The sequence below is a fragment of the Cydia fagiglandana genome, chromosome 3 (assembly GCF_963556715.1).
Source record: "Cydia fagiglandana chromosome 3, ilCydFagi1.1, whole genome shotgun sequence".
NCBI lineage: Eukaryota > Metazoa > Arthropoda > Insecta > Lepidoptera > Tortricidae > Cydia > Cydia fagiglandana.
The window spans coordinates 394018-417227 of record NC_085934.1 but is presented as its reverse complement, the minus strand read 5'-3'; the positions used below and the strand labels follow the sequence as shown (position 1 = coordinate 417227).

The window sequence follows — 23210 nt, the reverse complement described above, 5'->3', positions numbered from 1 at the left end:
AAACGATATTGCTGCGGTAAAATGGAACGACATCGACACTCTGATGCTAGGCTCTGATTGGTTGAATGACGCATCAAGCTCGATGGCTTGGCAGCTGTGCTTTGCTCTGCGTTGTTGGTAGCCCTGAATCGGCTAATGTCATTCTGAACTACAGCTGGGCGCCAGCTGATAGAAAATTGAGCGAGAAAAGTCAATAAGGGTGTGCATTTATACTATTGATAACGTGGCGATATAGTGAAATTGCGTTTGTTATGTGAATTACAGGTGTTGTTTATATTGATAGTGAAATAAAATGTCTGTTCAAAATATCGCTGTGAAACTTTGCGGTGTTTTGCAAAGCCAAAGTGAAGAAGGTTCGTATGATGCATAAAATCTTGTTACTTCTTATATCCGTTGCCTACTGGAGTTCTAATGTGCTCAGATCTTTAATATATCCTTTATAGACGCAACCAATCCATCAAACCACCAGATCCATTAAACTTTAATACTTTTAAAACACATAATCTGTCATCTCATATTGAATGCTCATTTCAGAGGTGACCGCAAGAGAATGGCGCTTGCTCGGGCAAGAGGAAGACGGAACCCAAGTACTCTCATGGGTCTCGACAAAGGACGACAACGAAGTGCTAAACATTGGTGTCTACACCAACAAAACTAAATCTCTGGTCATTCTTCACACATTTGAGGAGAAACTTAACATCATCCAGGCTTCAGTCAATGCGAGTCACAGCCTGCTCGTTTATTCCGTGAAACAACTGCCTACTGAAGAGTCTGAGATAAAGGAGCCCCTGTATTGTCCATATTTGATATGTCTGCTGCCAGACAAGGATAGAACCCCGCAGGGGATAGAGGAAGGTTCTACGAAGCAGATTATGGTGCAGTATGTGTATGGGAAAAGCAATAAGTACAGTCCGGGAATAAGGAACGATAGATTCTTGCTGTTTAAGCATTTGGAATGTAAGTATTCTTTGTTCTTACTGAGAGGCATTGACCTTTCTGCCAAGTTTTTTGGCTTATGTATATTTAGCAACCAACTTACACCAACAGTTATACCAAATATGTAATCTAATAGATTACATTAGTGTGCTGTATATAATATTGAACTTAGTTATACAAAACAAGACTGAATAATAAAACTGTTTGTGGTGATTAACAAATCTGCAATTGTATAGTGTGAAACAATTTAATTTGATATGCATTATTAATTACTATATAATTTTATTAACTAGTAATGTATTGCACACATATTTCTATTACAAATCTGAAAAATACAAAATTTAAATGTTTAAAAATAAACTAATAACTAAAATACCTAAAAACTACTCCACATAAAATATTCCATGCATTATCATAATAAATATATTATCATTATATTAATAATCAATTCAATCAAATTAAAAAAGTACATCAGTCATGCTTGTATGAATAACATGTTTTTTCATTAGAAGTCCAAGACTTATTTTTCCCATAATTGTTTTAGTCTAAGTATGTATAATTTACATCCCATATTTTCATATCTATTAGAATAATATATTTAGAATGTGAGAAAATTTATTGGTTTTTTGTGTGTGAAATCAACATTCCTATAGTTTATTTCTGTTTTGTGATCATGCTTGTTTTAATGTGCATAAAAACATCCTGCATTCTGTGATAATTTAAATGTTGTTAATTAGATAATTACATGTCACTTAACATTAATTACCTTGAAGAATATTTCCCACACATAATTACAATATTAGTTAAATACCAACCATTTGTGGTAAAAAATTTAATAGGCATGTTTAATGACATGTTTTAAGATTGCTTGATTAGTGTTTACGGTGTTTACTAAAAACTTTCAAACAGCTGAACATCTAGATAATCTTTATAAAAAAACCTTTTTATTTCCTTTAACCCTTTGGTGATGCAATGTAGGTTAGGAAACAACATAAAAATTTTCACATGTTTTGTTATCCAACTGTAGTTTGAGGATCCAACTATCTATCTACTGAATTAATTTTTTTTAAACCGATTTAGATATCGTGTACCTAGTAAAAAAAGTTACAGACCTGCAGTGCCTTCCCTTTGTAACTTTTTATTAGTACAATAAAAACAAGATTTACTTAGGTACTATTACATCTACAGATATCAAAGTATACCGAAGCCCGCTGTTCTTGAACGAGTGCGAGGACGGCAGCGAGCGCTGGGGCTTCGACGGCGTGTACACGGACCCTGAGACCGTCGTCAAGGTGTTCTCGTGGGCGCAGTGGGACGCCACCAACCAGGTATCTACTGACTATTTACCTCCCTTGATTTATTTTACTGTCCCGTACTTTCAACCCTTATTTCACCCCATATAGAGTAAACTCTAGGGTAACTAGAGGCTCTGTGAGATGTGGACCTCGCAATCCCTTTATAGCTCCACCATTTTCAAAACGCTGCTTACAAAATTTCGGATGTATAATGCAACCTGTAGAAGAGAACAGCCAGACCTTCGTTTTCTGTCGGTCAATAAATAATTATTATTATTGGTTATTATGTTGGATTTAGGTGCTGTACTACATCCACTACCGCGCGCCCGCTCAGAGTTTCGCCGAAGAAGAAGTGAAGTCCCCGTGTGACGTGTCTCCTACTCTGTCTGCTCTCCAGTTCCACGCCGATCTACCTCACGAGACCGTGGTACGTATAGCCACGTCATGACGTCAATTGAAATCACAGGACAGACAGAAAGTCAACAAGCAATGTAAACTGCAAAGCAATTAAAACTCTAAAAAAGCTGCATGTTAAAGAGACGTGAATTAAATCACACACACTGACAGCTGTTTCGTATTATACCTACACAACTCGTGGTGTGTGTGGCATCTCTCCACCGTGCAATTTCTACGTACAGATGTAGTGCATAATTATATTCCATCGTATTTTCACGAAACACGGAAACGCACGAACGTGTCTTTGCTATTTCAGTCAGTCTCGGTACATAAAGTACTGAGGTTGACTGAAGTAGCATGACAAATACGAACGTTTCCGAGAAAATACGATGCACTACATCTGTACCTTATACCGTACCGCATAAAATAATTTATATTTTGTTTCAGTTAAACATCCCCCTCTCTCTCCCCCACCTGCACGCGTCCTCATCAGCCTGCGGCGCGTACGAGGACGACCCCGTGCCGCTCCGCATCCACGACTGTTCCCTGGACCTAAGCATAGCTTGCCGGGCTAAGGGAGTATTGTGCGTCATGCATCACTACCTGTACAAGGTGAGTTCAGCTAAACATCCCCCTCTCTCTCCCCCCCACCTGCACGCGTCATCATCAGCCTGCGGCGCGTACGAGGACGACCCCGTGCCGCTCCGCATCCACGACTGTTCCCTGCACCTAAGCATAGCTTGCCGGGCTAAGGGAGTATTGTGCGTCATGCACCACTACCTGTACAAGGTGAGTTCAGCTAAACATCCCCCTCTCTCTCCCCCCCACCTGCACGCGTCATCATCAGCCTGCGGCGCGTACGAGGACGACCCCGTGCCGCTCCGCATCCACGACTGTTCCCTGCACCTAAGCATAGATTGCCGGGCTAAGGGAGTATTGTGCGTCATGCATCACTACCTGTACAAGGTGAGTTCAGCTAAACATCCCCCTCTCTCTCCCCCACCTGCACGCGTCCTCATCAGCCTGCGGCGCGTACGAGGACGACCCCGTGCCGCTCCGCATCCACGACTGTTCCCTGCACCTAAGCATAGCTTGCCGGGCTAAGGGAGTATTGTGCGTCATGCATCACTACCTGTACAAGGTGAGTTCAGCTAAACATCCCCCTCTCTCTCCCCCACCTGCACGCGTCCTCATCAGCCTGCGGCGCGTACGAGGACGACCCCGTGCCGCTCCGCATCCACGACTGTTCCCTGGACCTAAGCATAGCTTGCCGGGCTAAGGGAGTATTGTGCGTCATGCATCACTACCTGTACAAGGTGAGTTCAGCTAAACATCCCCCTCTCTCTCCCCCACCTGCACGCGTCCTCATCAGCCTGCGGCGCGTACGAGGACGACCCCGTGCCGCTCCGCATCCACGACTGTTCCCTGGACCTAAGCATAGCTTGCCGGGCTAAGGGAGTATTGTGCGTCATGCATCACTACCTGTACAAGGTGAGTTCAGCTAAACATCCCCCTCTCTCTCCCCCACCTGCACGCGTCATCATCAGCCTGCGGCGCGTACGAGGACGACCCCGTGCCGCTCCGCATCCACGACTGTTCCCCGGACCTAAGCATAGCTTGCCGGGCTAAGGGAGTACTGTGCGTCATGCATCACTACCTGCACAAGGTGAGTTCAGCTAAACATCCCCCTCTCTCTCCCCCACCTGCACGCGTCATCATCAGCCTGCGGCGCGTACGAGGACGACCCCGTGCCGCTCCGCATCCACGACTGTTCCCCGGACCTAAGCATAGCTTGCCGGGCTAAGGGAGTACTGTGCGTCATGCATCACTACCTGTACAAGGTGAGTTCAGCTAAACATCCCCCTCTCTCTCCCCCACCTGCACGCGTCCTCGTCAGCCTGCGGCGCGTACGAGGACGACCCCGTGCCGCTCCGCATCCACGACTGTTCCCTGGACCTAAGCATAGCTTGCCGGGCTAAGGGAGTATTGTGCGTCATGCACCACTACCTGTACAAGGTGAGTTCAGCTAAACATCCCCCTCTCTCCCCCCCACCTGCACGCGTCATCATCAGCCTGCGGCGCGTACGAGGACGACCCCGTGCCGCTCCGCATCCACGACTGTTCCCTGGACCTAAGCATAGCTTGCCGGTCTAAGGGAGTACTGTGCGTCATGCATCACTACTACTGGAATCAGTTATGTATCGCTGCCATACATGACCCAAAATTTTTTTATTAAGCTATGAGCTTCATCACATCTGATATTTGAGTAATTCTAAGCATTTCTAGCCTGGGAGGCAAAAAGAAGCGTGCGTCTAGTCGGGGAGGGTGGGGTACAATCACAGAATAAGTAATAGTATTATCATACAGAACGGACACGCACCGCCCCGCCCCGACTCGGATTACCTCGCCCCGCGACTGAGTTCTGACGGACTCCTGACATACTCTCAGTTCGGCTAGCAACGCCGCGGCGCGATGACGCAACGTTCAAAATGCCGATGTATTTTGCGATGTATGGTTGTTTTTCAAATTCACGAAATAAAGAACATCTATTTTTATTATACATATATTAAAAAGTAGCGTTTTGTAATTATTTATATTTAGTCCACGCTAATTGTGTATCGACAATTCGACATGACATTTTTGGTAATTTATTGCCGCACCATACTTTACGTAATATTTTACGGCCTTTACGGGTTACGGGTGAGTTCGCATAAAGATAAAGATAAAGATAAAGATAATTTATTTGTCAAACATGAGTAAAGTAAAATAGAGATGTTACTGTACAAAGTTGTCCTTCATGCTTTGCCTCGCGGCGTACAAAATATAGTATACCTATCTATAATATATGTACAATAATTAATATCACAGTCTAACCTGTGGACATTCCTTAAAAATAAAATACAAATATAACAATAATTACTACTACTACATTGACTTAAAAACTAACATCATTAATAAAATCATTAACATTATAATAACATTTTTCCAATAATAATTTCGTTAAATGGCGCTTAAACAAATTAATATTACTGTTCCTTATTTCCATGGGTATCTTATTAAAGATTTTAGGTGCTATACCAAGTATACTTTTTCTCAGCAGGGCAGTATTAGCAATTTGATTATGAATTCTATTATTATCCCGTGCTCTTAGTGAGGCACACACTGAATTTTGCCTCTGAAATAGGTCAGGGTTATTCCTAACAAATAAAGCTACTTCATATATGTAAATAGAAGGAAATGTCAATATTTTATATTTTGTAAAGTATGGCCTACTACTGTCTAGTGGTTTCAGACCAAACATTGCTCTAATACATCTTTTTTGAGATTTTAAAACGTGTTCTCGGTCGGTACTATTACCCCAAAAGATTACCCCATATCTCAAAACATATACGTTTAAATAATATTAGCTGTGACCTGTGAATAGAACAGTTTATTATAGCAAGGATCTAGGAGAAAATACCATCTTGTAAATTTTTTTTTCTTTAATTTTAGGAATAAAAATGTTTGATATTTACGTTACGAGTACAACGATAACGCTCCGTGAACTCAAAAACATGTAAATAGTAGCCCTAAGCGACTTAGTCACACAATGACGCGTGTACAGACGTGCCGTTCACACATATACACGCAAACGAGTTTTGATGTATGGCGTGTCCGCCCTGTGGTACAATGCAAGTGTCCTGACTGACTGACTGATTCATTAACTCAGAGCCGAAACTACAAAAGATAGAAAGTTGAAATTTGCACTCTAGATTACATTTATAAATTGTACAAGAGATAAGAAGCAATTTTGAGAAATTCAACTCCTAAGGGGGCTAAAAAGGAGATGAAAGTTTGTATGGGGTTCAAGTTTTATTTTAAGATAGGAATTTGAAACTTAGTAAAAAGATATATTATTAAAATACAAGAAAACTTACTTTCAGCGTTTTTGAAAATTCATCCCCTAAGGTGGTGAGAAAGGGGTCGAAAGTTTGTATGGATTTCAAAAAAATTTTCGAACGCGGGACTTGAATCTATGTATTTGGGGATATTATTAAAAGACAGGAAAAGTAATTTCAGCGTTTTGTAAAATTCATCCCCTAACAGGGTTAAAAAGGGGTTGAAAGTTTGAATCCATTACAAATCCGAGTAGACGCACATTTCTTATTGCCTCCCAGGCTTGAAATGCTTAGAATTACTCAAGGAACATATGTGATGAAGCTCATAGCTTAATAAAAAATTTTTGGATCAACTTTATAACTGCTTCCGCTATACCTGTATAAGGTATGTGTGTTCTTTTGCACTATTTTAGGCTTTGAATCTTGGAATATTCCAAATTTACTACATTGGACTGCTTCTACCGAGCTTCTCGGCTCTAGCGAGATCAGTCAGCTGTGCAATATGACCAAGGGGCCTGGCCAAATGTTTATGTTGCCATTGTTTAAGTTCCGATTGGTATTTTTTGTAAAGTATTGTCACGTAATTGGTCCATTGGGGTGTGGAAATAAACCTAACCTAGCCGAGAAGATTCCAGAAAGAATCTCATTTAGACCCGAGGACCGTCCATGTAAAAGCACAGTGCGTACGGCGTACGAACAAGCCATTCACAGTTACTTTGACGTTGATAGTTTGTTTAGTATTTTTTGTTATAGCAGCAACAGAAATACATCATCTGTGAAAATTTCAACTCTCTAGCTATCACGGTTCGTGATTTACAGCCTGGTGACAGACAGACGGACAGCGGAGTCTTAGTAAAACATAACCTAGCCCCGACCATAAACCCGACTTCACAAAACACTGTGTCGCCGTCAGCAGTTCCGTCTTATCTATGTTTCTCTTTCCGATAGGAAGTGCACGAGCGTCTGTTTGTAATATTTGAAGAGTTCCCTCTATGTCTTCAAGATCTCATCATCAGATAATTCTTTACAAAAACCTGACGAATTGGCAACCAAACTTTAACATTTTGAAAGCCGACGTCACATTCGAAACATCAGGATATAGTATTTTATGCAACCGTTGTTTAAGAGAGGTCAAAAAAGGCGAGTGGCGTGAGTAACAATTTGAGGCGAAGCCGAAAATTGTTAATAAAGACGCCACGAGTATTTTTTGACTCAGTTAAACAACTTTGCATACAATACTTTTTCTACGACCAAGCACTTACTTTAACATAAAATTGAAAATTTAACAAATCTTCCTAATGCAAGAAGTAGAAAAAATGGAGGGTACGGGCGGGAAAAGAATGAATGAATTAATGAAATAATAAAAAAACATGTCTATGGTTCACCTATTTGTCAGAGATGACATTTAACAATAAGGTTGGTAATACTATTTCATTCAATATTTTTTAAGTGGTCATTACACGAAGTATCGTAAAATCGACAAAAAGATACTGCGTGTATGCACAGATTCTTTTTTGGGGAATTGGGTAGGTAAAGTTTTTTGAAGATAGGCAAATTATATTTTTTTCCGATAGTATTTATTATAGCGATCACGGAAATGCAGCTCTTTTATTTTTATTTCATTTTATTGATTAAATATAATTTTTTAAATGATCGATATGACGTTTGTGAGATGGAATGGCAGATACGAGTAATTCCTTTGCACGTAGTAAATGGGACGGGATAGAAAAAAAAACGATGTCAACTGTCAGTGTCACTTAGCTCTCATTCCCGAAAAATAACGGACAAGCCTCATGTTACCTTGCGAATTGCTATTAATGTTATCATTGAGATTTTCGGCGACCTCAGCACGACCCACGGACTTCTGATTCCCCACGACATCTGCGCGTATTTGGACAAAGATTGAATTAACTTTCGATAACTTGGCACTGCATAAATTATTGGACAACGTTTTCTTCCCCATCCCTACACGACGGCCCCTACGCTGACCCTTGGACAGAGTTTTGCAAGAAAAATAAGCGAGTTCATACGAGATTGCGAGCAGATTCTACAAATTTGAAATTATTATCATAACAGTGATAAGCACAATGCCGTTGAATTAGAGGAGCAATGGCCGTACAGGAGTACGTATCCGTGAAATACATAGGTACATAAAACTTTCTTCACTTGTGTTTTGATTTTTATTATTAAATTGCCATGAGCTGTTAAGTTCGTAAACAAGAAATCGGTCTAATTTTTTCTAACAATTTCAACCATCTGTTAGTTTTGTGTGGTTATCCTCATTTTATGAATGTTGTTCTTATTTTCAGGTGGATGTAAACATTCATTGGCGGTATTATACTGATGGCTAATTAGAACCATTGAGCCATGACATACTTCCTTGCAGTGTTATTCGGCTAAGCCTCGAGCATCCTGTGAATCTGAAGGATATAATTATTTCCATAAAAAAGAGCAATCGAATTAGGACCAAGATATCCCGAGAATCTAAAGACATTTTATAAAAAATGCAATAAAATGAAAATGGGAGACTCTCTTATTTTAACAATGTTACAAGATCATGACTATGTTATGGTATATACTTATTAAAATTTTAAAACCAACATGTCTTTATCTTTGACTTGAAAATGTAGAAATGATTTGGGTTAAGTTTTATGAAATGCAACTTATGCTAAAAATCTATTATTATTATAGATGGTCAAGCAAATCTTGTCAGTAAAAAAAGGCGCGAAATTCAAATTTTCTATGGGACGTTATACTTTCGCGCCTACATTTTTCAAATTTGCCGCCTTTTTCTACTGACAAGATCTGCTTGACGCAGTATATATGTCAAATTATCGTCAACTCGATGTTGCTTAAGCCGTATCCAGATTAGTAAATTTTTCGCCAATCTGATTAAATTGCCCGATCGAATCGGGACGTACGGACGCAAACGCCAATTTGGCTCGCCGAATTCAACCGCCGATAATGACCAATAAAATGAGGTGCGGACACAAGAACACCAATTTGTGAGGCTAGTATTTTCGTTATGGGGCATTTTTTCAATTTAAATGGGTCTAATATCACCATAAATCTAAAATTGGAGATTGACGCCAATTTCATTTCTGATCAAATCGACCGATTTGATCAGTCCCGTCTGGATACCGCTTTAGCACCGCGAAAGGGCGCTGCGCGGTGCGCGCGGATTGACGCATGCGCGTACCGTATGCTTTGTATCTATGGTAATATAATTTTAAAAAATATGCAAATAAAAGGCGGAAAAGTTTATTCGTTGTGCAATACTCAATAAGTTACCGCTTGTTATTTTAATACTCGTAATGAACAAGTTCAAGTGACGAAAACGACCTGGAATAGACGGCATGCACCGCCTCATTTGAAAGCAGAAGCAAACTTAATAATGAATAACTAGCTTCCTGCTAAGTCCTGGGACAAATACAACAGGACTTACGACATGCTCATGCTGTGGAAGGACACAAGAAGGACAGCCAAAACGCAAGAAACACCTACTCTGAAAGTGGTTTTTAGCGTATTTCTGTGATCAAGTGAAAACTAAAAAGCCATCTACATTTAATATAAACTAAGAATATGCGTTGTTTTTTTAATTGTATTCGCGTCACTTTACCCCTATTAAATACGCTTTACTAAATTGAATTTGTTTTATTTCCTCACATAATTTGAGAATAGTGCTTACTATGTATACCTCAATGGAAGCAAAAATGTAGTATTTTTGCGAGTTGATACACTTGCTACTTGTGTATAGTGGCAAATGTATTAAACCCGCAATCAACACTAATCAATATGTAAACAGGCCCCAACGTGAAGCACATTTACCCTACAGACATACTTATCCATATTGACCATATTTGAACCTCTCAACTCTCTTCAAGGGCACGCCACACAGCGTGATTCTATATACTGTTGTAATGTTAATGCTTAAGGATAATAATTTGTGGATTTTAAAATAAAACGAAACGAAATTTACTGGATTTATATTATATTATTTTGGATTTATATTATAAGTTTTCTAAAGTACAGTTGCCATCAGATATATTGGTGCAGCTAGGGTGCTCATAAATATCTGAACACGCCTCTATTATCAGGGCGTGCGTGTTCAGATATTGTGAACACCTTGCCGAGCCCATATATAATAGCCAATAACGACCTAGTTATAAGACTATTACAATCTTAATCATTATGTATGTATAATACAACAATCACGTTTATATAGTCCTCACAAACGTATAAGTTACCATTTTGGCCAATATATCTTCAAAGCTTGGCACCGAATCGCTGTTAAAGACTTTGGTGTGCTCAAATACGCTGAATTTGGAAAGTAACGTCTGTACTTCCTACAAGCCGGTACGACGCACTTTGAGTTCATCTCTGTAATATTCTATTTCCATTCGAACGTTTCCGGGATCGTCTCCATCTATTGTGTTGATACTGAGATCCAAAATGACTCGTGTAGCAGTCCAAGAGTCGTGGTGGAGGCGTTAATGAAAATGTTCTCCAAGAAGCAGTGCCAAGTAGTCGAAAGCAATCGTTATCATTATCAAAATATCCGTGTTGATCGTGCTAGGGACGTTAAAAATACTTATTCTAGAAATCACACCGACATCCAATTACAAGAAAACACAAATGTTTCGTCCGACCATTATTTTCCAATTATTTGCAAGTTATTTTCCAAGAATGACACTGACAGTTGACATCGATTTTTTTTCTATCTCGTCCCATTTACTACGCGCCAAGGAATTAATTACTCGAATCTGCCATTTCACCTCACAAACGTCATATCGATCATTTAAAAAATTATATTTAATCAATAAAATGATATAAAAATAAAAGAGCTGCATTTCCGTGATCGCTATAATGAATACTATCGGGAAAAAATATAATTTGCCTATCTTCAAAAAACTTTACCTACCCAATAGGCTAAAGACTTGTCTTGACAACTATAAGGTAGGGTTTTAAAGGTGTGTGCACGACCCTTTAAATGACAAATAAAAGTACGCGAGTAGAAAAAATAATAAAAATAATTACGCACCAAAATCGCGCTTTAGTTTCTATTATGTTCCAACAATTCTAATATTGTTTAGCCCCTCGACGACTCCACGACCTCCCTGGTCCTCGAAGACAGTGCAGACGTCAAGGACTCGGGGGTCAACTTCGCCTACTCGGTGACGGTACTGCAACACGGGTGCGTCATCCACAGCGTGCTGCCAGACCTGCCCTGGACCCTCGCCAAGGCCCTGAGGCCCTCGCACACCCTGTATAACGGTAATATAACACAAAACCAACAAACTATAATTGCTATAGAAGCCTGATGATTACATTTCAAACATTACCCCACGAGTAAATCAAGTCCAGAAAAGATAAAATTTCGTAACGCAAACGCAAGGATTTTTTTTGTTAGCCGAGCTTAGTGTCCCGCTTATGTCCCAGTGCGGGGCAAAGGCCTCCCCTCCTTTCCTCCACTCAACCCTGTCGTTTGTACTTTCCCGCCAAACCGGATAAAATACGTCTAAGTCGTCCCGCCACCTCCTCAGGATATATATCTTTAAAAAAGTTAAAGATTAAGTTTTTTTTTGTACAGATGACCACCTGCTCGTGCACATACCGCACCTGTTCACGCACCTCCTCGACATCAGCCCGGACCACGCGCCGGGCAGCCACATCGTGCTGCCGTGCGACGACGCGGGCGCCGCGCTGGCCCCGCTGCTCGGCTGGGGGCCGCACGCCATGGTACCATACAACTATTATAGATGACCACCTGCTCGTGCACATACCGCACCTGTTCACGCACCTCCTCGACATCAGCCCGGACCACGCGCCGGGCAGCCACATCGTGCTGCCGTGCGTAGTGTCAAATTGTACTGGTAATCATGGTTACGCCAGGTTTAACCGGTTAACCCCGGGTTAGTAGAATGGTGCAAGTGGGTCCAAGGCAGTCGGCAACAAATTCTCTGGATTCTCCGTTTAAGCTAACTCTGCGTCGACTTTTACGTGACAAATATACCATAAAACCTACCTAAGAGGGTATTTCACCTGTCCAATTTCTATGTCATTTCGTCTCAGTCTCTCATTAAAGCAAATTTGAGACGCAATACACATTGGACAAACAAAGATATTGGACAGGTGGAATACCAACCTAACAGGCATTACATAGAACGTTAAGAGAAAGTGCCCGCCGTTTGAATTATTTTAGTTATCAGGCCGATTGTATTACATATTTGTATTTATAACAATTATAACTGATGCAATTACCTATTATGAATTTGCTAAAAAAAATTGCCGCTATGTCATTGTTTCTAAATACTTGACCGATTGTGTTGAAAGTAATCTTAAAACCGATGAAAAAGGGTTATTTTGTATATAAAATCCCGTGAAAGTAATATTATTGTAAATTAATTAATAAAATTATTTTAAATTGTGTTTTTGTTAATCAGGTTGATCTCTCCACGCTAGACGTCGTAACACTGAGCATATCCGAGAAAGATCTCGTGTCGGCGTTCAAAAACACGGTTACTGAGAACAAGATTGCCATCGTGCACTATCTAGTGGAGCACGAGGGTAACACAGAGCTCGCTGAACAGGTTTGTTACCGAATATTTGAAATATTGTACTGTATTTTCTAAAATGAGAGATTCGTATTTGGCTGGTATTATTTCGTATTGAAAAGCTTTGTCAATCTAACACGTCTTTACATGTTGTACCTGCTTAGAAATGAATTTATGGGACCCGTTGATTTAATGCACTTTGTGCCGAAAAGCGACGTTTTTGACACATCATTTAATTTCAGTTAACAAGCTTTTTTAAAAGCTGTCTTTGACTTAGACTGAGTAAGTTTCCTGATATATGGAACTTATTAGAATCACTTATAGAGTCTTATTGAGTCATTATATATTTATAATATATACGATCGTTCTAAAATTATACTCAAGTAAAGAGTAATGAAAACATTTAAACGGGTGATTGAAAGACCCGTTTTCATTGATCTTTAGTGTTTCAATATTCTCAAATATATATATTTATTGCAGCTAATATCCTGGTTGTGTCTCAACCAGCGTCCAAAAGATGGCGACGTATTCGTCCGAGTGATGCAAGAGTATCTCATTGCGAGCGCTTTCTCTTTGACAAGGCGCTCTCTGCCCGCCTCCGCTGTCCCACTGTTGGACTACCTACCCAGCGTGCTGCAGACTGAACTCCATGATGTTAGGGTAAGGTGTATTCATCGTCACTTCAAATATTTTTATTTTTGAAATTAATAAATTTAGTGAAAAATACCCCAATTTCATCTCATTTTGTTTATTGTATTTGGGCTTCTCCCAAGATTTTGAGATCCAGATGCTTCTGTATTAAAAATTGTTTGTAACTATGACACTTCGGAAGCATTTGATTGATTGAGCATAATGTCTGAGGCCCTAAGAACAGCTAAATAAGTGCCTTTTGAAAATGATATCAGAGGTCCTGAATTATTCATAACTTACCTTAACTCAAAAATTCCGAAAATTATAGTAAATCAAATCAAGTCTAATTTAAACCATGTTTGGAGTATCGCAAGGTTCACGTTTTGGACCTCTAGTTTTCACGAAAGTATGAAACGGAGTGTTCATTTTTGGGTTACATTATTTCCGTAGGTCAGAGATGTATGTGTGAGCGTTAGCCAAGAGCAGCTCTGGTGCGGAGCCAGCGTGGTCCTCGCTCCGCGACAACGCGTCTGCCAGTTCAGCGAGGACGCCTGGACCCGGCTGTGGCGGCGGCTGTCCGTGCCCGCCCCCGCGCGGGCCGACCCGCAGGCGGTCTCCAAGCGACTGGCCATGACCATGCATTGCTATCAAGTATGTACAATTATGGCTAATTTTCCTTTTTTTTTCATGGTAACTACTTAATCGAAGTAGAGGCCTGTCGGGTTAAAGGCGCGTTGATGTCTTTTGTTCTATACAAAGACCAAGTGATGCATTATAAACATTATAGTTGCAGAAATCGTTTTATAATGAATAGGTATTTCGATAAAGTTAGTAGTAGTAGTAAACACTTTATTGCACAAAACAAGTACATAACACAGAGAGAATACAACAAATGTGTACAAAGGCGAACTTATGCCGTTAAAGGATATCTTCCAGCAGAAAGTTAGTAAATGTCTTATAATATCATTATATCAAACATTAAATAGTATGCCATAATAGCTTAGTTCATAGTAAACAAGTAAAAGAAAATATTTTGCTCGCAGCCGGAGGCTCTATCCCGCGGCAGCACCCCCCTGTCCCCCCTGGCGCCGGGGGGAGGCCTCGGGGCCCTCTCGGGCCTGCCGGCGCCGCGGCGCTCCTCCGTGTCCAGCCACGACGCGTTACCCTTCGTCGAGCTGGACGTCTGCACGGCGAGCAGGCAGGAACACGTTACTGCGGCGGTAAGTTTTACACCTTCATCATCATCATCATCTCAGCCATAAGACGTCCACTGCTGAACATAGGCCTCCCCCTTATGGGGGGTGAATGCCATAATCGCCACGCTTGGCAGGCGGGTTGGCGATCGCAGTCGAGTACACCGAATTTGAGGGACGCTGCTGCCCGTCCACCGGTGGTCTTGGACGTAGTTTGCTTCACCTTACTTCACATTATTACACCAAAATTAATATTCATGATTTCGCCGTAGATGTGAAGAACTAAACCTCCATTTTAAATTTCGTGTCCCTAGCGTTAGCCATTAGTCCTGTACGATAATCAGACAGTGTCCTGAGACAACGACGCGTCCGTTCTTCGAGCCGTGCGTGCGGCTAGCAGTTATAGAGCACGTTGTTGCGGCAGTGAGTGAGTACGCAGCACCCCAATACAGACCTCTGGCAGCACCCCCTTCCTCTCATGGCCCTGGGCGGAGGCCTAGGAGCTCTCTAAGGCTTGCGGCCCCCTGGCGTCTATCCGTGTCCAACCACGACGCGTTATTACAAACATTATTCTGAACACAGTGCCGCGGGACTGCCGGCTTCGCATAAAAATTCTTGTAGCAGATCACTAAGATTTTTGTAACTGTGTAGTTATAGGTAAATAGTCAGTAAATGCTAACTAATAATATATTTCTGTAGTGTTTTTTTTTCGCAGATTGTAATTTACAGGGCAACTTTCAGAAATGTTGAGATTGTCCAACACCAATTTATTTATAGCTAGTTTGCCATGCATAGTTCGCTTGATCCAACACAGGTGTTTTGTTTTCTCATCAATTATTATTCCGACAAGACTAAAATTCTGTATTTTTTCCTAAACCTACCTACATGATAAAGTAAACTTTTAATTACAAATTTTGCATCTTTAGCACTATTCGTTACGCTTAAACATTTTGATGGTAGAACCTCCGCGCGATTAGCACGCACTCGCTATCTTTATAGGTATTATACAATATCTGTCCCTATCACAAACTGTACCTCCACTCCAAATTTGCCGTCTCTAGCGTCACCCGTTAGCCGTATACATTTTGATGATCAGTCATCTATGTTTACGCTAGAACCTCCGCGCCATAAGCACGCACCTGCTGCGCGGGCTGGGCGGGGGCGGGGGCGGCGGCGGGGGTGCGGGCGCGTGCGGGGCGGGCGGGGCGGGGCGGGCGGACGGCGTGCACGCGGCGGCCACGCGCTACGTGTCGGCGCAGCTCGACGCCGCGCGAGCGCTGTGCCGCGCGCTCTGCAGGGCCGTCGGCGCCTCCACCACGCACCAGAAGGGATTCGCCTTCATGTATGATTGTTGTGTTGATGTCCGTCGGAGACTCGATTCGATCGGTCGATTAAATGATTGATTGTGTTGAAGTTGGTTGGACAGTTGATTAACGTTGTGAATTAAAATTTCAAGTTTCAAAAAAATAACCGAACCGAGCTTTCAGAAATCTGTGATATACGAGTATATATCCTGATTTAACTTTTTTGACGGTTCGAAATATCTGCCCGAGTCTGCGGCATAATTACGGTGTAAAATAATGCGTTAAGTAAAATAAATACCGCTGTAAATATTACCGATTGTTTTTATTATCTGTAATTATTGCAAATAATTAATGTTCAAATGCCCTTTATTTGAAAATCTTAACTTATAATAATTTTAAACGTTAATCGACTTGAAAACTCGACGTTTTTTTTGGTTTTTGTTTTTTAGACGCTTCATCGTATGGTTGGTCACGTGATTTCATTTTCATTTAGTTCATCGTTTTTTTAGGAATTTGGTTCATTTAAATTTGGCTCATTCCTTGTTTTTTTTTCATTTTGTGTGTTAATTTTGTTCAGGCAAGTTTTTTGGTTTCCAATGTTTTTCATATTTATTCGTTTTGTATAATCTCACTCATCTGTTTTACAGCGGGTGTTGGTTTGTTTATGTTTTGTTACTAATTTATTTTTCTATGTTGGTTGGTTTTATGTTATGTATGAAATATTATATTATTGCAGATTTTTTTAAATTATTAAGCTTGAATTAACTGTGTTGTGTTCAGGTTGTGTTAGTCAAGCTGGCTCGACTCGATCTTGATGAATCATTTTCTTTTTTTTTCGCATTAGAGACGCTGTGTGTATTCCTTTAATTTAAAATCTAGTACCTAATATAGTCAGCTATTTACTACTAAATTATAATACATAAGTAAAGTAAGTTGATTAATTTCAGTGAAGAAATGGAAGCCACCCACGCGCTAATAGTGTTCAAAGTGCTAGAGCAGTACTACCTGGCGTGTGTTCGCGTCTCGTTCCCGCTCCCCGCGGGGTTCAGCTCTTGGTTCGCCCGTCTCGCTCACCGCGCCCTCCCCTTCCCCGCGCTGGTCGGACTAGTGCACAGAGGGGTTTTAGAGATGCAGATAGACGTCATGAAGGATATCATTGCCAGTGAGTACAATAAATTATATTTACTTTTTTTTTCTAAATATATGTATATGTCGGCGGTCGATCGTAAGATCAGACATATCGTGAAATTCCTAGGCATATTGTAAAACCAGAAAATCTTTGACTCGTTTCCTGAGTCGATGGAGTCCCGCTACGCGGGACTCCTATTTCTGGGCAGTTTGCCCTTCGGGCATTTAAAGCAACCTAACGAACCTATTCTATCTATATATTGGTTTAATGTCACTATCGTCAAAACATTACACAGGAACATTACGATCTGCCTGATCTTACGATCGGCCGCCGAAATATATATCACAAACTGAAAATAAGTTTGGCATCTCTTGCGCTGTTTATTTAGCCTTGTATATTTTGATGATCAGTCAGCGAGTTAGAAAATGCACCGTGGGTGCCTGGATATGCAGATAGACATTATTATTTGAAAAAGAAAATTGTTTGAAAATATGTTACTTTTTTCCAGCGAAAGATACAGACGAGCGCACAGTGAACAACAAGTTGCGGCTCATCCAGCTGATCGGCGAGGGCCGCGCGCGGCGCACGCTCGCCGCGTGGCCGCACAGGTACGCCGAGGTTTTATTTATATTTAAACTTTGTGTTCATATTTTAGTCACTGAAATGTTTGGGGAATCAATAAGGAAACAGAAGTAGAGTAATATATAGAAGGAGGAGGGGGTTAGGTATTATTATTTTGGAACATGTTCTGGTAATGAGAGCTGTTGGTGTGGTTGCAGGGCGGCGCTGGTGCTGCGCGCGCGCGAGCACGCGGCCGCGCTGCTGTCCGGCGCCGGCGCGCCCGCCGCGCCGAGGGAGCGCCGCCCCAAGCCGCACGAGCACGGTACAGCCCTCCCCACCCCACACTAGCGTCTCCCGACCCGAGGCCTCTACTCAATGCTGCATACGGCTGCCGCTTGCCGTAACGTTGGCGCAACTGCAGAGCGACGCCATTTTCCATAGCGCTGACTAGACGACGCTCAAAAGATGCTAGTGTGGGGTGGCCTTAAAAAAACTTATATCTAGACACGCGGCAGCGTGTCCAGCCAAGTTCAAGCAAAGGAACTGGCTAGCCAGCGCCAAGTGTAATATTACACGAAACACTTGGTGCCACTTTTGACCCTTCTAACTCAAAACATCTTTAACGTAAACACATAAAACTACGTGTGTTTAATTATATCCATAAGGACATCTAGAAGCCCAAATTTCATGAAGCTAGCTCAAACGGTTATAAAGATATGAAGGTCAAAAAGTCGTAAATTTTAAGACTGACTGACAGACTTATAGTACCTAAACCTAACCTACTTCCAGATGACCTAGAAGGATGAAATTTGGAATCCAGCTCCGTTATTGTGGGAAATGTAGGAAAAAATCTAAAAATAAAAAAAAAGTTATAAAATAGGGGGGGTCCCCATACAAAAAAAACATTTTTTATTGCGACTGACATATAAGTACCTAAACCTAACCTACTTCCAGATGACCTAGAAGGATGAAATTTGGAATCCAGCTCGGTTATTGTGTGTAAGCGTAGGAAAAAATCTAAAAACAAAAAAAAGTTAATAAATAGGGGGGGTCCCCATACAAATTTCTTTTTTATTGTGACTGACATATAGTACCTAAACCTAACCTACTTCCAGATGACCTAGAAGGATGAAATTTGGAATCCAGCTCGAATTGTGTGTAAGCGTAGGAAAAAATCTAAAAATAAAAAAAGTTAAAAAATAGGGGGGTCCCCATACAAAAAACCTGTATTACGCGCTAAACAACCGGCCAACGGTGTGTCGTTGGCGGCGCGCGGCACCACATAATTAATACAAAGAACAGAAGTAAAAAACATGCAGCGGAAACACAAGAAAAAACATTAAATCTCAATACCTGCCTAGTTTTCTTTACAAAAAGTATTGATATCCCATCAAAAACATAAATGTAAAAAAGGAGAGCCAAGTTCAATACAAAAATTATGCTTGGCTGTGGGGTTCGCCGCAAAAAGAATGGAGATCTAAATGAGTGCCAAGTTCTATGCAAAATCCAAATATGTATTTATAGGAACAAAATAACATTATAAACGAGTATTAAACTGTATTTCTTTGCTTTATTGGATACCTATAACAATTGCTGTTATTTAAAAAAAATGTGAGATCTTAAAGTAGGTTAGATTTGGCTTGGCCAGTTTTTATCAGAATTACAAAATATACCGGGTGTGGCCTGTAATATGAGCAAAAAATTAAACTGTAGGCTGTACTCCTCATACTGACCAACATTTCTTCAGCTTCTTCTTCTGCCGTGCCTTATCCCTTTATTTGGGGTCGGCCCTCCTCGCTTTACGGCGCCAAGACAGTCGGTCTTGGGTTGTCTGCTTGTCCAGTTGAGCTCGTTCTAAATCGTTAGCAACGGTTGTCCACCACGTGGCGGGCGGTCGCCCTCTACCTCTCTTTTTATCCGGGATAGCCAGGGCCTTCTTTACAGCGTTGTTTTCGTCCCGTCGCATTACATGACCGTACCTGTAAGGGTTCTCCATTTTAGCCAGGCTGCATTTGTTCTATGGGTAGCGTCCGCATCGATGTTGGCATCAGAGCTTACCATCGACCAACATTTCTTCAGCGACTTTTAAAAATAACTTGTGGTTTGGTTTTTAATTACACTTTAAAGTTTATTATAACACGCAATGTATTGCGAATTTTGTTTTGTTTAAGGCGTGACAAGCAACGTCAATCACAATGATATGGCGTGGCGACGGCGTCCATTGAAGATAATATTTATTTTGTATGAAAAATAGGGAGTCTAAATACTTCATAATTTTTAAAAGTTGTTGAACAAAAGTGTTGCCGTTTGAGGAGTACAATCTATGTTTTAATTATTTGCTCTTGTTACAGGCCACACCCGGTATATGTTGAATAACTTTATAAAATGACTGATGTAATGAAAACTGGCCAAGTCAAATCTAACCTGCTTTAAGATCTCGCATTTTTTTTAAATAACAGCAATTGTTATAGGTATCCAATAAAGCAAAGAAATAGAGTTTAATACTTGTTTATAATGTTATTTTGTTCCTATAAATACATATTTGGATTTTGCATAGAACTTGGCACTCATTTAGATCTCCATTCTTTTTGCGGCGAACCCCACAGCCAAGCATAATTTTTGTATTGAACTTGGCTCTCCTTTTTTACATTTATGTTTTTGATGGGATTCAACTGTTCAACACTAGTTAAGTTTTAATCGCATTAATCGTTCCTAGATGTCGCTAGTAGGTGCGAAATATATAACTTTTTCCGACAGAATTATTATAAAATTGGGATTTAGTGTAGTAAATAAAGGTAGTGGACCCCGCAGTAATTCCTCAGCCAGAAAAAGCTTTACAGTATGATAAAGTATCAATAAATAAAAAGTATTGTATAAATTTCCAAAGAATAATAATAATAGTATTTAAGTAAATACCTAAAGTCTTAAATCGTTAATATCTTTTTACGGAAAATTGCTCCGTTTAAACTTTCTTCTCCGGACATGTTCATGTAACGTATTGCAACAATATATGAAATATCAAAAAAAAAATCCCCGCAGAAATACCAATATTAACAAAATATAATTTTTTGGCGTGGCTTGGACCGGAAAATTGCTCAGTCTAATTTTTTCACTGGAATGCCATTTTATTGCCGATTTATATATACAAATTGAAAATCTAAAAAATTTACCATGTAACTATACTTTTTTTCAGAAATTGCCTTTAAAAAAAAAAAAATAATAATAATAATAATTTATTTCAGACTTTAGGTCCATTGAGGTTAGTATCATTATTACTCGCTGTGGAAAATTTCTCTATCCATTTTATTTATTGAATTAAGTTCACAGTTTTCTTTCCATTCAACTATAAAAACATCCAAAAAAATAACGAGCGTATTCAAAACTAAACATATCGGGAGCAGTGTATAGGGAGCGGGGTGTACAAGGGATGACAGTTCTTTTGGATATTTTGGATTTAAGTATATACGTGACTACTTAGTATATATTTAAAAAGAAATCAGGCTGAGAAATTTCCCACTCTCAGTTTTTTATAGTTCTAAAATACATAAACTTGGGTATGCATTTTTTTTTGGATTTTCTTACCCACTACGCCAAATTATATTCTAAGATCATATAAGAAGGAAAAAATGGCAGAGCAATTTTCCGATGAAAATGCGCGCCAAAAAAGGAATTATCGTAAAAAAAATATTCTCATGTTTGACAAAAGTTTTAGATTTTTTTCTAGTATCACATACTGATACAAATAACTTATTTGGTAAAATAATTTTGGACGGAGGAATTACTCGGTTCAATATATAAACAGATTTGTATTTTTACGTATAAATACCTAACTTAGGAGTGGTTTTTTTTTTGGATATTTATATGTTAGTTTCGGCTCATACTATACAATAATCAAGCAAAATTTCATCGACTGAGAAATTAATGCATGGGTGTCCATACAACAACTTGCTTCGTTTACTACACTAATTAATTCATTCTTATTTTGTTTACCGTACTAATAATAATTTAATTTATACAAATCCCCAACAATTGTATTTACGCATTTAATTATTTTTCATTTTATTAGATTACCGTGGGGACTATAGCCCAAACCCTCTCGTGCTTGAGAGGAGGCCTGTGCCCAGCAGTGGGACGTAATATAGGCTAAATTATTATTATATTTATAAGATTAATTTATGTTATTTAATTATTATGTTTTTACTAACATTAAACTACTTCTTTATGATTTTTTTGTTTCGTGAAAACTACCAATATTACACAATTTAATCTTATTAGCCCTCATTGCGCTTTTAGCACTTTGTATGATAAATTGAAATAATGTGGTACTACTAGCGCCATCTTGTTTCGATACTGTATACATATTATTTTTCTTATTACAGGTGACCATTTATTTGCAAATTATGTTGGTAATAATAACAAAATTTTGTGTTTTTGCATCAAAACCAAATAAGAATATTTTAAAGACAATGCGTTTCATCATTTCAATTAAATAATTCCAATTTTAATTACGTTTCAATGTAATTACAGATGTCTAAGTTAGAAAAATATTCCTAGAAGTTTTTTATAAACGTATTTTGGACCAGCTTAAGACAAAACTTAAGGTCTTAAATTTTGAAAGCTATACTATAGTTTCGACGTCATAACAACTATTTGATTGTTTATTTGACAGGCATCGCAGCGCTTCCGTCAGGCGAGCGGCTGTCTCCCCTGGACACGTTCCTGGACCTTCTGACGGCGAAGGCGTCCCTCAACGAGCTGGATTTCAACCTCATCATTGAAGCCACACTGGCCCTAGTACAACAGGACGCTGCTAACTAGAATATACTACACATTTAAACTACTTTATAAACAGGACGATGCTCTTGTGTCTTGCCAATTCTTTACTGATAATCTTAAATTTTTGCATCGGCTATATCTTTAAGCCAAAAAGTAGGTTCTAGGGTAAATATTTAGATGTGCAGGTGTTTGTTTTTCAATTTTGATGGTCAATTAAAGGACCTAATAATTCAGAATGCTAGCTTGGTGGGTCCCGATATAACTACTACTAGCGCCATCTATTATGGAAACGCGTTAACATTATATATTAGCAAATACTGTTTTTTCGTATTTTTAGTTCAAAATAGTACCAAAAAACTGCCAAATATATTGCGAAATTAGATTTTAAGGTGATCTCAAGCTGTTGTATTAATTGTTGTATGTACTTAATATTCGTAAACTTAACATTCCAATATCATTGTCATTCTTATTCCATTGTGAATTTCTTATATTAAAGATAGCACAAAATGTTATCATTACTTTTTGTATGTGCAATTTTTAGTGCAATATTATGTATTA

The 23210-nt window shown here is 39.7% G+C and overlaps 1 protein-coding gene across 1 annotated transcript; it reads left to right on the top strand.

Annotated features, from left to right (window-relative positions):
- Nucleotides 1–111: 111 nt before the first annotated feature.
- Nucleotides 112–23210, top strand: LOC134679786 (protein pigeon). Its single transcript, XM_063538669.1, has 16 exons — nt 112–353; nt 535–957; nt 2125–2264; nt 2530–2658; nt 3075–3239; nt 11599–11779; nt 12096–12244; nt 12949–13095; nt 13540–13719; nt 14140–14340; nt 14733–14909; nt 15998–16224; nt 17134–17348; nt 17824–17923; nt 18095–18198; nt 22546–23210. Exons 1-16 carry the CDS (start codon nt 293–295, stop codon nt 22692–22694), a joined length of 2748 nt encoding a protein of 915 aa, XP_063394739.1. The 5' UTR covers nt 112–292; the 3' UTR covers nt 22695–23210.